The sequence below is a fragment of the Cydia strobilella genome, chromosome Z (assembly GCF_947568885.1).
Source record: "Cydia strobilella chromosome Z, ilCydStro3.1, whole genome shotgun sequence".
NCBI lineage: Eukaryota > Metazoa > Arthropoda > Insecta > Lepidoptera > Tortricidae > Cydia > Cydia strobilella.
The window spans coordinates 2,947,398-2,964,450 of record NC_086068.1 but is presented as its reverse complement, the minus strand read 5'-3'; the positions used below and the strand labels follow the sequence as shown (position 1 = coordinate 2,964,450).

At 38.3% G+C, this 17,053-nt stretch overlaps 1 protein-coding gene across 3 annotated transcripts in view; it reads right to left on the bottom strand.

Annotated features, from left to right (window-relative positions):
• The window catches only part of LOC134754539 (adenylate cyclase type 6), a 364,633-nt gene that overhangs the window by 191,152 nt on the left and 156,428 nt on the right, over positions 1-17,053 (bottom strand). For all 3 annotated transcript variants that reach the window (XM_063690838.1, XM_063690837.1, XM_063690839.1), the window contains exon 4: positions 5,246-5,333. In XM_063690838.1, coding sequence (XP_063546908.1) covers positions 5,246-5,333 — 88 coding nt within the window. The remainder of the gene's footprint in view (positions 1-5,245; positions 5,334-17,053) is intronic.

Sequence of the window (17,053 nt, the reverse complement as noted above, 5' to 3'; positions counted from 1 at the left end):
CGCGCACGAAGGGTTCCGTACCATTACGGAAAAAAACAGAAAAATAATCACGTTTGTTGTATGGGAGCCCCATTTAAATATTTATATTATTCTGTTTTTAGTATTTGTTGTTACAGCGGCAACAGAAATACATCATCTGTGAAAATTTCAACTGTCTAGCTATCACGGTTCATGAGATACAGTCTGGTGACAGACAGACAGACAGACGGACGGACAGACGGACAGACGGACAGCGGAGTCTTAGTAATAGGGTCCCGTTTTTACCCTTTGGGTACGGAACACTAAAAATGGTTGTCTGTAAAGTCGGTTTACGGACGATACGGTGATATCATAAGAAAACATTTATAAAAAATTGCCATTCCTTATTTATCAAATTTTAATTAACAATGTATCAATAAGTAGTAAGTACTTTATAATCTAAGAAACGTAAGGGATGAAAGTCATGTGACGAGAAAGGTATTACGAATGAATGTGGAGGGAAGTATCGGGAGAGGAAAACCGAGGAAAAGGTGGATGGACTGTGTGAGATGATATGAAACGAATGCGAGTGCATGATGAGATGACGGGCGAGAGAGAGGTATGGAAGAAAAAGACATGCTGCGCCGACCCCAAATGAATGGGATAAGGGCAAGCGAATGATGAATCTAAGAAACGTAACGTTACCATGGAGATATGTCCACAACGTTACTATGGACATGGAGATTTGCCCACAATGTGACACTTTTTCGTGCATGGTACCGGTTGTCTCCGATTTATAAGACGTTATCACGTCAAAAAATGAATTCACCTTACCCCTCTCACCCCCCCCTAACCCCCTACCCCCTAAATTTCCCTTTAAAATAAAAGAATAATCGGTTTCGATTTGTTTACAATAATTGTAGTGGTAATTTAACTGTTTCAAATTTTAGCTATCTACTCCAAACGGTCTCTGAGAAAAACGCATTTAACCGATTTGCAAGACCGAAGAACAAAGTTCCGTGAACAAAGTTTTGTACGGAAAACTAAAAAGCAAACATCAAGTTTGATTAGATAATGCTAAACAAGCTCCTGCTCTCTATTATTTACGAGACGTCCGTTTCTCGGACCTACAACCTCCTTCCGCTAGAACACCAGCGCTAAATATCAGTCTACAATCTACATTTCTAGTGGCTGTACATTATGGTCCTTCGAACTGAATTTGAGGTTATTTTTAGGGTTCCGTATCTCAAAAGGAAAAAAAAGAATCCCTTATATGTTCACTCGTGCGTCTGTCTGTCCGTCCGTCTGTCGCAGCCTATTTTCTCCATAAATACTGGACCAATTAGGTTCAAATTTGGTATAGATATGTAGGTTTGTGACCCAAAGACGGGCATGTAACGTAAACATATGAATTTTATACATCGGGGCCACTTTTGGGGGGTAAATGAGAAAATTTAAAAATAAATCGTATCGTGTTACATATCAAATGAAAGGAAATCAAATTTTAGGATAAACAGTTTAGAAGTTATTTAAGAAAATAGGCAAAAAATGATAATCCCCCCCCCCTTATCTCCGAAACTACTTGGTCTAAAATTTTGAATAAAAAATACACAAAATAGTTCTTTACCTATCACAGGAAAAGCTATTAGAAATGCGCAGTCGAGCGTGAGTCGGACTTAATTAATTAGTTTTTTAAAGATATTTCACTTACGTTTCACATTAAAAATACATTGTTTAAATAGGTACGGTACCCTTGGAACGCGAGTCCGACTCGCACTTGGCCGGTTTTTTATGATATAGAAGGCAAACTAGCAGACGAGTCGCCGGATAGTAAGCGATCACTGTCGCCCATAGACATCCGCAACACAGGGGTTATAAGTGCGTTGCCGGCGCTTAAGATGGGATTACGCGCTTTTCTTATGTTTATAAAGTGACTGTGCTGTTTCGCTCTGCGGTGGTAGGGCAACTATTTTTACCTTTTCGACGTCGTCTCAAACACAAAAGCTGTCCCTCGGACGCCACGTCAGCGTCACCGAAGTTTCAAAACTGAAATTGAACTTTATGCACCCGCACGTAGGTCTATGTTGCTCTGTGGTCTGTGACGGATTAATCCGTCTTTGGCGTTAGACCTGCGGTGCCGATGCGTCATTGGCGTCCAAAAGGTTAACAAAGAATCAATTTTGATTTGGTAGCGCTAAACACCTCCTGCTTTCTATTATTTTTACTCCTCGAACGTTTCGAGGAGGAAATAGAGTAACTTATACTAGAGCGGTACTGTCATAGTAAATTTTGTAACTCCAGTAAATTCACTGCCATCTGTCGACACACTTTAAAACTAAAAATGAAGATGTATAAAAATACGATAAAATGTATTTAAATATGGATAAATGATTTTTTTTATTTGCATTAATTATTTTTATGATTTTGACTCATGATCTTTCACTGATATGCGTTAAAATTGTTAAATAACAAACGAAACCGTCAACGCCATCTTTACGACAGTAGGCCAAAGCTAGTAGCGCCTTCTGAACGAGAATAAAATTTTCTTGATTTTCGACGCACGTTTTTTCCTTAGACTGTATCCATCTATTACGGAGTTATATCTATCTTTGGTCTTAAATAGCAGGAGCTGTTTTTTTTAATTCTTTTATTTATATAGGGACTTTTAATCTTAAGATTACGCCTAAGATTAAATATCAGTCTACATTACTAATAGCTGAGCTGAAGTGACGTCGGGTGAAGAGGCGCGACGTTGTCTCGACATGTTTGTCAACAGCGCGCGACACGTGCCACCAGCGACGTCGGGAGAACACGTCGGTAAAGTTATATGTTTTAATTAAAGTGACTGCGCTGTGTTGCTCTGCGGCGATGACGCAACTGTTTTAACAAAGCAAACATCAAGTTTGATTGGGTAGCGCTAAGCAACTCGTGCTCTCTATTATTTACGCACCGCAATTGGTTGCCGCTATATAGTTTGCTCTGTGGCATTTTCATTAAATCCGCCGTTTGAATCCCTTAGGAGTTCGGCCGCCAACGTAACCGGGGTTTCGTAACCTGGTTTAGATCGAAGCTTTTTGTTTACTGACGGGAGGATGGCTCTTGGAGAGTGAGGAAGAACTTGGAGATGGAAGAACTGGTGGGCAAGCACAACATCCTCGGCGAGAGCAAGGCTGCTCGGCTTCGCTGGCTCGGCCACGTGGAGAGGATGGGAGAGGATCGTGCGGTCAAGGCTTAGGTACCGGTAGATCGATGAGGTCCAGAAGGACCTAGGTGATATCCAGGCGGCTGAATGGCGTCGGATCGCACAGGATAGGAACGAATGGTGAAACCTAGTATCGGAGGCCAAGATCCGCTTCGGGTCGCTGAGCCAGCGAAGTAAGTAAGTAAGTTTTTGTTTACTTCTCCGTAACTGGCTTCGGTCAAGCACTTTGTTTTACTCATATGTAACTGGCTTCGATCAAGTGGTTTTCAAGTTTCTTTCGGTCACCTACGTTTCAACAGTGATAAGTGATAACGGGGTTCGTAATAAGACGAAAAATGTAGTTTAAGTTATCTTAGCCGTCAAGAATGAATGAAAGAAGGCTAACAAAGAGAGTGTATAAAGGAGAGGTCGAAACGGGAGTTGGAAGGGGCAGACCTCGGCGGACATTCTCTGATCAGATCGGGGAAATCCTGAAGAAAGGTCAGGTCAAGAGCACCCTAAAACGGCGAGCGTGTATGAGGAATGTTATGAAAGTGAAGGAAGCGAAAGAGTTATGCCAGGATCGTAGCAAGTGGAAATCTGTGATCTCTGCCTATCCCTCCGGAAAATAGGCGTGATTATATGTATGTATGTATGTATGTATAAACTCTTTATTGTACAAAGACATAGAACACAAATATGGCACAGAAATAGGCAGTACAAAGGCGAACTTATCCCTTTAAGGGATTTCTTCCAGTTAACCTTTGAGTAGATGAGAATTGATGAAGAACGGTAGACAAATATAGCACTGCGTACAATAGACTAGAGGAAAGTCAATAAATTTATAAAAGAGGGCGAAAATAAATAAAATAAGATAAAAATTTGAAGTAACAGTATAACAAATATATAAAATACCTACGTTTTATAAAATAAATATACATCCATAGTCACAAACAGTTAATTCTGGTCCGATAGCCACAGTTTCCTTAACTGCCCCTTAAGCGATGCAACGGACCGCGATTTCCTTAAGGAGGGAGACAACTCATTCCAAAGCTGAACCGCTCGTACCGCAAAAGATTTACCATACGCACTAGATTTGTGATGAGGTGTTGCCAGTGCAAGATTTGCACTCGATCGAAGGCGATGGCCACTACCATCTGCCATAAATTTGAATATGTATGTATGTTAGCCGTCAACAGTACATGTAGGTAATTATATTATATATGAATGCACAGGCAGCTTATACCTGATACGTGCACATCAGTGTCCAATTGTGTTGTGCCCATTTATAAAATGTTCATTGAGTGTTTTTTTTTAAAGTTCACTGAGAGTGCACTGAGCGCTGATAAAGCGCTAGTGGCCTAGCCGTAAGAGCGTGCGACTTGCAATGCGGAGGACGCGGGTTCAAACCCCGGCTCGTACCAATGAGTTTTTCGGAACTTATGTACGAAATATCATTTGATATTTTACCAGTTGCTTTTCGGTGAAGGAAAACGTGAGGAAACCGGACTAATCCCAGCAAGGCCTAGTTTGCCCTCTGGGTTGGAAGGTCAGATGGCAGTCGTGGCAGTCGCTTTCGTAAAAACTAGTACCTACCCCAATTCTTGGGATTAGTTGCCAAGCGGACCCAAGGCTCCCATTAGCCGTGGCAAAATGCCGGGACAACGCGAGGAAGATGATGACTAAGTGTGCACTGATGCCACTGATTATGGATTTGGGCAAACTGTTCACCGGTTAGAAATGAAGTTTCGTCTAGGGTTACTACTAATCTGCGTCCGTGTCAGCTTTAGTAAATGTCCTCTTAGTGTGTCATTCATATTCCGAGTAAAAATATCACTTATTGTAATTTGTTGGCACGTGGGCGGAGATCGAAAGAGTCAGGAGTCGGAGAGAAAACCAGCGTGTGTATCGAATGGCGTCTGTTGGTAAAGTGGACGAGTACCTTTCTTATTACTATCCTAAACCTATTGATTAAAGGCCTCTTGAATTACGTACCCTGGTGGGTGCGTAGTAGATTAGTCATCGAGGGTTCGATACAGAATAGAGGGTTTCCTATAGATGGCGCTGTTAACACAAGTTAACATAATGTAATATGTGAACACTCACCATCTCCGAGTAGCGGTATCGCGTCGACATCCGGCCGGCCCGCCGGACATAGCGGCAGGGCCGGCGAGGCGCCGCTTTCCGATTCCACCTTAAAAAAAAAAGAACAAGAAACCATAGACTAGATGACAAATTTTCATTAATGGTATCATAGAGTAACTTATACAAGAGCGGTACTGTCATAGTAAATTTTGTAACCCCAGTAAATTCACTGCCATCTGTCGACACACTTTAAAACTAAAAATTAAGATTTATAAAAATACGATAGAATGTATTTAAATATGGATAAATGATTTTTTTTATTTGCATTAATTATTTTTTTGATTTTGACCCATGTTCTTTCACTGATATGCGTTAAAATTGTTAAATAACAAACCACAACAAACGAAACCGTCAACGCCATCTATACGACTGTAGGCCAAAACTAGTAGCGCCCTCTGAACGAGAATCAAATTTCCTTGATTTTCGAGGCACGTTTTTTCCTTAGACTGTATCCATCTATTACGGAGTTATATCTATCTTTGATGGTATCAATCGATCAGGTTTATTTTTAGGATCAAATGTCTATATGGGACCCATTGCATTAAAGCAATACAAGTCAGAAATGATAGTCAAAGCCAGACAGTCGTACTTCACTTGCTAAACGCTTCTAACAAAACGATAAGTGAACGTGACGTCAAGTTCACTGAGAGCACATTTTGAATGTATGGACAAAGTAAGAAAATTGCGTTTTTGTCGGTGAAATATTGCGTTTATGTTTATAGTTGCCATACAATATATTTTTGGATTAAATGTAAGGAATCGAATGGTACCCTTACTTTTTTCCTTTTTGGAAGTTGAGAAATTACTTAAATTTTGAAACTTTCAAGTCCTGTAATTTTGTATTATTTCCATATATTATTTTAATATCTACATTATTGTGATAAATTGCTCATTTGCTATCTATGTTACTAGATTTTGTTATAAAATTTAACATATGTCATTGACCCTATTGTCACACAAATATAAGATGCGATACTTTCGATGTCAGTTTAAAGTTTACCGCACTTGTGCGATAATTAGCACATTACGTAACAGTTAAAAAAATTACAAAACACCTGAAAAGAAAACGTGGTAAACCCAAAAGAAGATGGGTTGACGAAATAAAGAAGGAAGCAGGTGGATGCTGGACAACATTAGCACTAGAAAGAGAGAAATGGAAAGAGTTGGGGGAGGCCTTTGCCAATACAAGGCATACAGACAACAATATTATAATAAATAATTAAGATGTAATATACAAAGGTAACAAGTGAAACCATGTAATTGTCTGAAATAAAGGATATTTTATTTTTATTTTATTATTTATTTTATGTACTGTAAAACGTACGACACATGTGCGAATAGATAATTCGTAACTCGTGTTTTAATTTATCGCCACTAATTGGGAATTTCCTACTTTTCGCACTTGTATCGTCATGTACTATTTGCTATCTGATATATTTACGGAATAATCGGCTATAAATACCTACTTAACTATTACACCCTGTATAGAGTAATTTATTATGTAAATTAATTACACCCTGTATACCCGAGCCACAACGTCCCGAGCAAAGTAATTTTTCAGAGAAATTTGAGATGAAACGTTAAAATTACTCTTCGTCCGTGCGATATTCATATCTCCCGTCACAAGTTCCGCAAAGCGTATATCTTTCGTTTCCCTCTAATTACCGTTATTTCCCTGACTTTATATTTACACCCCATTTTAAAGTTAAATCCGCCATTTCAATGGCAAGCAATAAGCCTTGCTTTTCTATAGCTTAGTTAATTTTTAGGGTTCCGTACCCAAAGGGTAAAAACGGGACCCTTTTACTGAGACTCCGCTGTCCGTCTGTCCGTCCGTCTGTCCGTCTGTCTATCTGTCACCAGGCTGTATCTCGTGATTTGTGATAGCTAGACAGCTGAAATTTTCACAGATGATGTATTTCGGTTGCCGCTATAACAACAAATACTAAAAACAGATTAAAATAGAGATTTAAGTGGGGCTCCCATACAACAAACGTGATTTTTGACCGAAGTTAAGCAACGTCGGGCGGGGTCAGTACTTGGATGGGTGACCGATTTTATAGTTAATGGTACGGAACCCTTCGTGTAAGCTGAGTTAACTAAAAGCCCAAGGTCCTAATAACTTTGTTAAGAGTCACAAGGACCTGGTGCCAAAATGCTGCTCCTATACAGGGTGGCTAAAAAAAGTGCATTCCCGTTGCGAGGGAGGTTTTGGGATTATACTGAGCAGCTTTTACTATGGGACCAACCAATAAAACGCGAAAAAAAAAATACTCTCCCATAGAAAATGGGCCAGCCAAAATGAAACAGTCAATTTTTTTTCGCGATTTCGTGGTTGCTCCCATAGTTAAAGTTGCTCAGTATAATCCAAAAAATGCGCTTATTTTTTAGCCTGCGTGTAAATTATTATTCACAGCGACGGGACTAATCGCGTAAAAGAAGTTTTAATTTTTTTTTAAAGCGATTAAGTCCCGTCGCTGTGAATAACAATGAGTAAAAAGCGAGAAAGCTTTAATAGATATATATATGTTACTTGAATGCTAAAATTTTATATTATTTCATGTTATTTTAACCTTTTGGACGGCAATGACCGATATATACACACCGCAGGTTCAACGCAAAAGACCGATTAATCGTTCATAGACCACAGAGCAACATAGACCTACATCATCATCATCATCATCTTCCTCGCGTTGTCCCGAAATTTTGCCACGGCTCATGGGAGCCTGGGGTCCGCGCTTGGCAACTAATCCCAAGAATTGGCGTAGGCACCTGTTTTTACGAAAGCGACTGCCATCTGACCTTCCAAACCCAGAGGGGAAACTAGGCCTTGTTGGGATTAGTCCGGTTTCCTCACGATGTTTTCCTTCACCGAAAAGCGACTGGTAAAATATCAAATGATATTTCGTACATAAGTTCCGAAAAACTCATTGGTACGAGCCAGGGTTTGAACCTGCGAGCTTCGGATTGCAAGTCACACGCTCTTACCGCTAGGCCACCAGCGCTTTTGAACAAGACCTACATGCATATGCATAAAGTTCACCGAAGTGTCAAAACTGATATTGAATTTGCACATGCACGTACTCGTAAATCTATGTTGCTCTGTGGTTGTTGACCGATTAATCCGTCTTTGGCGTTAGACCTGCGGTGCCGATATATCCGTCATTGGCGTCCAAAAGGTTAACAATAACGTCGCGTCAAGATCATTCTGAATTCGCCCGCTTAGCAACTTCTGCTGCTGGCTGTACTGTACTTCTAAACACAAATAATTTTCAGATTTGCTCTAACTTCCAGTAATCCAAGTAACAAATTTTCCAGTAATCCGGCTCTTCTGTCAACATTTGTGCCGGATTAGCGAGACAGTCAATCTCGCTTCATATACGTGCATTTCCTTGTTGATTTGCTACAATAATAATTAAATATTAACAACCATATATTTTATCAAGTATGAAATGTTACACTATAGGTAGGTCTTTTGACGCCTTTCTCAACTGAAGTAAACGGAAATTGATGTTTAAACTTTGAAAAACCTATTATTAAAATTTCTCTCAGCCTATGTTAAAATATTATATTTAACACGAATACAACGCGTAACAAACATGTCATTTTGACAGTTAAATTACATCAAAAAGTTAGAGTATAATCTGTCTGACCTCCGTCAAATAAATTAATTCAATACTAGTTCGTACCTTGTCACAACAGTGACAATGGTGTGGGGTGTATGGGGTCCCTAGCGACTATGGATGGTATAGAAAGGATGCCAATCTCTTATGGCAGAATTGTTGCAAAAGTGACCGCTTTCAGTATGTGTTAGCGATGCAACCTTTGTGGTCTAGCGCGGATGCTACTTATAAAACTATAATTTTAAATATATGTCATAATTTATTCGCTATAAAAAAACAATAAGATATGTCAATACATTCAATGTTAAACACAATAAATAATATTCAGATTTATTATAATAACAAGTTTTCATTATTACAACAATAAAATCAAGAATATAGTTCACGCCTCATAGGCGCGTGAACAGTATGGATGGTATAGAAAGGGATGCCAATCTCTTATGGCAGAATTGTTGCAAAAGTGACCGCTTTCAGCTTTAAGTAATAGTTCCTAATCTCTCCGGTGGCGCTAGTTAGTCTCTGGGACATGAGTATAACATGAACCATATAAGGCAACAAATAACCCGACCAAATTACGTAGGTTGGTTTTGGTAGTATTTCGGTGTATGGTGGCGCCGCCTAATTACTGTTTTTTGATGGACTCTTTTCGTACATAGAGATTTGGCTCCTTTATACAGTCTCCATGGTATGGGGTCCCTAGCGACTATGGATGGTATAGAAAGGATGCCAATCTCTTATGGCAGAATTGTTGCAAAAGTGACCGCTTTCACTATGGATGGTATAGAAAAGGATGCCAATCTCTTATGGCAGAATTGTTGCAAAAGTGACCGCTTTCAGCTTTAAATAATAGTTCCTAATCTAAATAATAGTTAATAAGTTAATAAGTATAAAGGAGCCAAATCTCTATGTATGAAAAGTGTCCATCAAAAAACAGTAATTAGGCGGCGCCACCATACACCGAAATACTACCAAAAACAACCTACGTAATTTGGTCGGGTTATTTGTGGCCTATGGTTCATGTTATACTCATGTCCCAGAGCCTAACTAGCGCCACCGGAGAGATTAGGAACTATTATTTAAAGCTGAAAGCGGTCACTTTTGCAACAATTCTGCCATAAGAGATTGCGATCCTTTCTATACCATCCATAAACGCTACGGTCGCTACGTTAAGCTATATATAACCTCAGTGTAGTTATAATTTGTTGTCTATGATTAAAGAAAACATTTCTTTCATATATCTTTTTGACATATATTCTGTCAGTTACTGTCATACGTTGTTTGATACGCATAATTACCTATGATACATTTTCTGTTAACGAGTTTTAGGTTTATAAACTGTAATAGATGTCATATATTAAAGAAAAAGTGACGAAGCCCTCCAGTGGTGAAGGCCGGATTCGAACCGGCGCGGCGTCTAGCTATCGCGGCTATAATAACGCCATGAACCCCGGGCTGAGCACGGTCGCATTTTTATCGCGTGTCACCATACCTGTCACGTTCTAACAAGTATGTAAGTGCGAAAGTGACAGGCATAGTGACAGGCGATAAAAATGGAACCATGCTGCCACCGCTGGCCACCTCGCCACGCTTCGGCTCGCTAGGGCATTCGCGAGTATTAGTTTATTTGTTGAGTTTTTCTGGCAGCGAGAGACATGTACGTACAGTAGTGAAGAATTATCCAATAAATGAAATGGTGTGAAATGTGCATTTGTGTGATTCATTGCAATAAAACTCCGTGTAGTGTTATGAAGAATTTTGTTAATTCCTGTATGGTAGTTTCAAGAATCTCAAGAGATATCTCAATCGTGAGTAATCCTTATAAGTATTTTTTTTTATAAAAATTAAACCAAAGATAGATATAACTTTGTAATAGATGGATACAGTCTAAGGAAAAAACGTGCCTCGAAAATCACGAAAATTTGATTCTCGATCAGATGGCGCCACTAGTTTTGGTCTACTCTCGTATAGAGGGCGTTGACGGTTTCGTTTGTTATTTATAATTTTAACGCATATCAGTGAAAGAACATGGGTCAAAATCATATAAAAATAATTAATGCAAATAAAAAAAAAATTATTCATATTTAAATACATTTTAACGTATTTTTATAAATCTTCATTTTTAGTTTTAAAGTATGTCGATAGATGGCAGTGAATTTAAAGCGGTTACAAAATTTACTATGACAGTACCGCTCTATCTAATTATATCCTCACTGATAAAACTAAGACAAAGGCGAAATCCACGAGAAAATCAGCGTAAGTTAAAGAGGATAGTGGACGACCGCTTTCATATTCAAACGTAGTCCCCATTTTCCCCTTTGGATATTGACATACCTAATGTAAATATTTTTGCGCAATTTATTATATAGTACCAAGACCGAATTCTATTTTTAGTATTTGTTGTTATAGCGGCAATAGAAATACATTATCTGTGATAATTTCAACTGTCTAGCTATCACGGTTCATGAGATACAGCCTGGTGACAGACGGGCAGACAGACAGCGGAGTCTTAGTAATATTACCCATTCTTACCCTTTGTATGAGAAGTAAAGCATAAGATTTTCATTAAGGGTAAATTTGCATAATCTTGTAGCTCATCAGCAGTTCTATAAGCCCTTTAAGTCTTGGCATTAGTTTTACGGAGACCGGTACCTATAAATCATCCAATACATCAGATTTAACTGCGGCTTCCGTGTTTAACATCTCAAAGTCCAGGTATACATCATATCTGAGATATAAATCTGACCGAACGACCCGATGTAAATCAATGGCAACCTTAAATGGAATATCAACCTTATATATATATATACAGCCCTCACAGTGAAACTTATTTCCTAAACTTTTGACGACCGGTCTGGCCTAGTGGGTAGTGACCCTGTGAAGCCGATGGTCCTGGGTTCGAATCCCGGCAAGGGCATTTATTTGTGTGAGTCTTGTTCCTGAGTCATGTGTGTTTTCTATGTTTATAAGTATCAAAGATAGATATAACTCCGTAATAGATGGATACAGTCTAAGGAAAAAACGTGCCTCGAAAATCAAGAAAATTTGATTCTCGTTCAGAGGGCGCTACTAGCTTTGGCCTATTGTCGTATAGATGGCGTTGACGGTTTCGTTTGTTATTTAACAATTTTAACGCATATCAGTGAAAGAACATGGGTCAAAATCATAAAAATAATTAATGCAAATAAAAATTATTTATCCATATTAAAATACATTTTATCGTATTTTTATAAATGTTCAATTTTAGTTTTAAAGTGTGTCGACAGATGGCAGTGAATTTACTGGGGTTACAAAATTTACTATGACAGTACCGCTCTAGTATAAGTTACTCTATGTAAGTATATATTTAACTATATAAGTATGTATATCTAGCGATGAAAAAACCGGAAAAATTACGTGAAAATTTCAAAACAAATATTTTATATGGTTTCTGTCCAAGAATTCCAAAATTGAAACAAGTGTCTGTAACTTTTCGAATGTTGGCTATTTATAACTTGAACTTAATGTTAGCATACATTAGTTGAATGTAGGGATGCATCATTGATCTGTGTAACTATAATAATTAGGCATTATATTACCCCTCTGGTGTTGCGGGTGTCCATGGGCGGCGGTAATCCCTTACCATCAGGTGATCCGTCTGCTCGTTTGCCTCCTATTTCATAAAAAAAAAAACTTGTGTGATGTTTTTATGTTACTCAATTTTAGCTCGTTTCATAAACTCTGCATTTAATGCCTTTCATTATGTAGCAGTCACATAAACTACTATAATAAGTATCTGCAGTGCACGACGTACAACCGCCGCGGACACTCGTGCCTGAGGAAGGATTCCCGAAGATTCCGAAACATGTCGCCAAAAGCGACTAAAAATAATAGTGAGTGAAACCGTACTGATCTAAATATTTTGAAATATGTGCCATTATCAACCAAAAGGGTACCCTTGTCGGTTGTCAATTAGGCGCTATTTCCATATAACTTCAATTTGAAATCAACCTTATTGACTAGCGACAATGTGGTACCTTTTGGTTGAAAAGTCACATATGTCTTACGATAGTTTAATTTCGATTACTATAATAAGCCTTCATAATACGGCGCCTAAAGTGGTCGGGCTGAGCCCCGACGCACAAAACGGTCGGTCAATAAGATACGACGGGCTCACCATTCACGCCCTCCCGAAACTATCAATAGTATCTCTTTTGTACGGTGAAAATTTACAGTACATTGAATATAAAATATTTTTTTACGTAAGTATAGCAAGAAAAAAATTACACGCTTTTTTTACGTTAAAATTTTCGTATAAGTTTAATAGATAAACCTATGAATGAATGTTTGCCATAATACACACATATACTTAACAAAAAAAAACGAACGAGTAACACTAAAAAACAAAAAACATTATGGGAAGTTAGGCTAAATAAATAGATTATAATCATTTTAATTATTAACTTAAGCATATGGATTCTGTGGTTGTAAGTTTTGAAACTATAAGAAGCGGACTTAATAGGGCCGATATGTACAACAGTATAAAGGTCCTGCAAAATAATAAATAAAATAAAAATTAGCGGAAGGCGGGGTAATTACGAACACCTAAGGGAGTTATGGAAATAATCAAAAGATAGTAAATGTAGGTCAATATCTAATTATATCTGATCTAATAGCTTTTTCTAAATGTTAAATTGTCGTTCTTTAAACTACTACAATCGACAGTATTAATTTATCTTTATTTAATCAACTTTTAAAACAAAAACAAAATCTCTTAGTGTTCGTATTTATCCGACACTGGTCGGGCAATCACGAATACCCAATGGGACGGTTAAGATCGTTCACAATTGACCGAGACTAGCCTAAAAATGACATCATATACGACAGATTAGTCAGAGTTAAACTTAAAATTTAAAAACCGGCCAAGTGCGAGTCGGACTCGCGCACCGAGGGTTCCGTACTTTTTAGTATTTGTTGTTATAGCGTCAACAGAAATACATCATCTGTGAAATTTTCAACTGTTTAGCTATCACGGTTGTTGAGATACAGCCTGGTGACAGACGGACAGACGGACAGCGGAGTCCTAGTAATAGGGTCCCGTTTTTACCCTATGGGTATACGGAACCCTAAAAACGTACATACTGCCCGGCGATAATCACAACATTAGCCGAGTGAAGACGATTGCCCGTCTGTACACTTTTTATGGTTCCATTTTAAACAAACGTAAAATAAACAATTACTTTTTTTAAATGGAGAATTAAAATCAAATAGAGAATTACTTTTAATTACAAGTTGAAGAGCCGATTTTTACGTATACGTAGAACAAAAATCGGCTAATCAGTTGCATAAAATGTTAGAATAAACGTTTATGCGAACTTTGCATAAGTATGTTACTTATTTTTGGCGCGGGATTGTGTGACTTAAGGTACTGCAATGCTTATATTGCGGCCGCGGATTTAGAGCGAGACGCAAGATTAAATAGGGGTCCGAGCAGTAAATCTCTTTCCCATCGGTTGACGAACGCGAGCGACTAGGTCTTCCGTTTAACTGAGGCGGTCGGTTAGAAGTTAGATTTAGAGCGAGACGCAAGATTAAATAGGGGTCCGAGCAGTAAATCTCTTTCCCATCGGTTGGCGAACGCGAGCGACTAGGTCTTCCGTTTAACTGAGGCGGTCGGTTAGAAGTTAGATTTAGAGCGAGACGCAAGATTAAATAGGGGTCCGAGCAGTAAATCTCTTTCCCATCGGTTGGCGAGCGCGAGCGACTAGGTCTTCCGTTTAACTGAGGCGGTCGGTTAGAAGTTAGATTTAGAGCGAGACGCAAGATTAAATAGGGGTCCGAGCAGTAAATCTCTTTCCCATCGGTTGGCGAACGCGAGCGACTAGGTCTTCCGTTTAACTGAGGCGGTCGGTTAGAAGTTAGATTTAGAGCGAGACGCAAGATTAAATAGGGGTCCGAGCAGTAAATCTCTTTCCCATCGGTTGGCGAGCGCGAACGAATAGGTCTACCGTTTAACTAAGGCGGTCGGTTAGAAGTTAGATTTAGAGCGAAACGCAAGATTAAATAGGGGTCCGAACCGTAACTCTCTTCCCCATCGGTTGGCGAGCGAATATAGCAGGTCTACCGTATATCTTTATTTTGTTTTATTCCTTCATTCATTCAGTAAATAGTAACAATAGTAATATTTACTGATAGTAAAATTAATTAATTTTGATCAATATAGGTATTAAAAATTAAAAATTTTATATTTAAAAAATAAAAATTCTGCACTATACTATGCAACACAACACACAATTATACATATTTAACTGAGGCGGTTGGTAAGAAGTATGGTCATCTACTGATTTAAAAAGATTGGCTGAGTGCCATCGGTCACATCTTAAAGTTTATGATTTTTGAGATTATGACAGATTCGGCTTCCTAATTTTCGAAAAAACTGTCTAATGTTTTGCCCTACAAATGAATGATTTACTCGTATTATAGGTATAGAGTGATCAATTTGTCAGTTTGGTGTACAATCAGGGTTGCGAAACTCCTCGCTTCGGGCAAACTCGGCTCCGTTCGGCTCAGCATTGCTCCGAGCAATTATTTGACGACCGGTCTGGCCTAGTGGGTAGTGACCATGCCTGTGAAGCCGATGGTCCTGGGTTCGAATCCCGGTAAGGGCATTTATTTGTGTGATGAGCACAGATATTTGTTCCTGAGTCATGGGTGTTTTCTATGTATTTAAGTATTTATATATTATATATATCGTTGTCTAAGTACCCATTACACAAGCCTCCTTGGGCTTACCGTGGGACTTAGTCAATCTGTGTAAGAATGTCCTATAATATTTATTTATTATTATTTATTATTAGCGTTGACACAAATTGACGTCACCACAGATAAGATAATGACTAGAATTTTGACAACCCTAAATAGCCGAAAGGGATACTGCCATATATTAAAAGGGATGATTCGACCCTGAACCGCTGTCACTTCGGTTTTGTAGGAAGTTTCCTTTCTGTACGTTAGTACTATTATTTATTCTGTGGTACAGTGGGAATGTCACAAGTCCGTAACTTTATGGTAATCGGGCCTTAACTTGTGCTTCGCTAACCCCTGGCTTGAGTCACTTTAGCATCCTGTAATAAATGTTACAAATGTAAGGATAATCTATATATATATTACGCGAGGCCGATTTTTGTACATCCCATCAGATCTACAGTTATGGTCCGATTTTGATAAATGATATGTCATTAGATTCGTCTTTAGCTGGAGAGTTGCATGAAACTCCTGGATTTTTAATTTTTTTCTGAAAAAGTACTAAAAAATTAATTTAAAAAAGTTAAGTTAATTTGTGAGTTTGACCACGTGACATGTGATCCCTATTCTGACTCAAGATGTCAAGATGACCAAAAGGGCCCTCCACACTCATGCGCGAATCACGGCCCGAAGCTGCGAACGCGAGTGTGGAGCCTAGTACACTATATTAGCCATTTGTAATCGTATTTTGATAAGAAGTTTTCAAAACTTGAGAGTAAGAAGAGGTCAGAATTTCCAAACTTGACACTGGCAAAATTGATAGTACACCCAAGGCCAAAAGTACGGAAACAAGCTTGTATTTCAATAGAAAAGTGTGATCTTTTAAGCGATGGATTTTATACTACTCATTGACAATTTGGTAAAAATAATAATATAACATTTTAAAAGTAAATTACTCTGGCTGTGATAGTTGCCAATTCAACATTTTGTCATGTAATTCAAGGGTAGGTATAATTATGTAACTTTTCCCTATTTTATTTTTTTTAGCTTTTTGACAATATTTTAGGATGTTTTGATATTAAGCGTGTATTTTTAATATTTTGGGTTTGCCTAATGTAAGTCTTAGTTTACAAATATATACAACAAAGATAGAAACATGAGATATTAAAGAAAACAACGTTGTTTCCATACTTTTGGCTAGTACCGTTATTTATTTTGTGCCGTTGCCTTACACCTCGCATTTTATGAATGCATATATGAGTCCTCGATGGAAGTGAAAAGTCACTTTTATATAGCACTTTAGAGATGAGATTGTCAATGTCATAAAGAACGATGCAGGTGCCATTTTTACTGTCTTTTGACAACTTGTGATAACATATATGTTATATGTATAACATTTCGTATATCAACTAGGCGTTCAAAGATC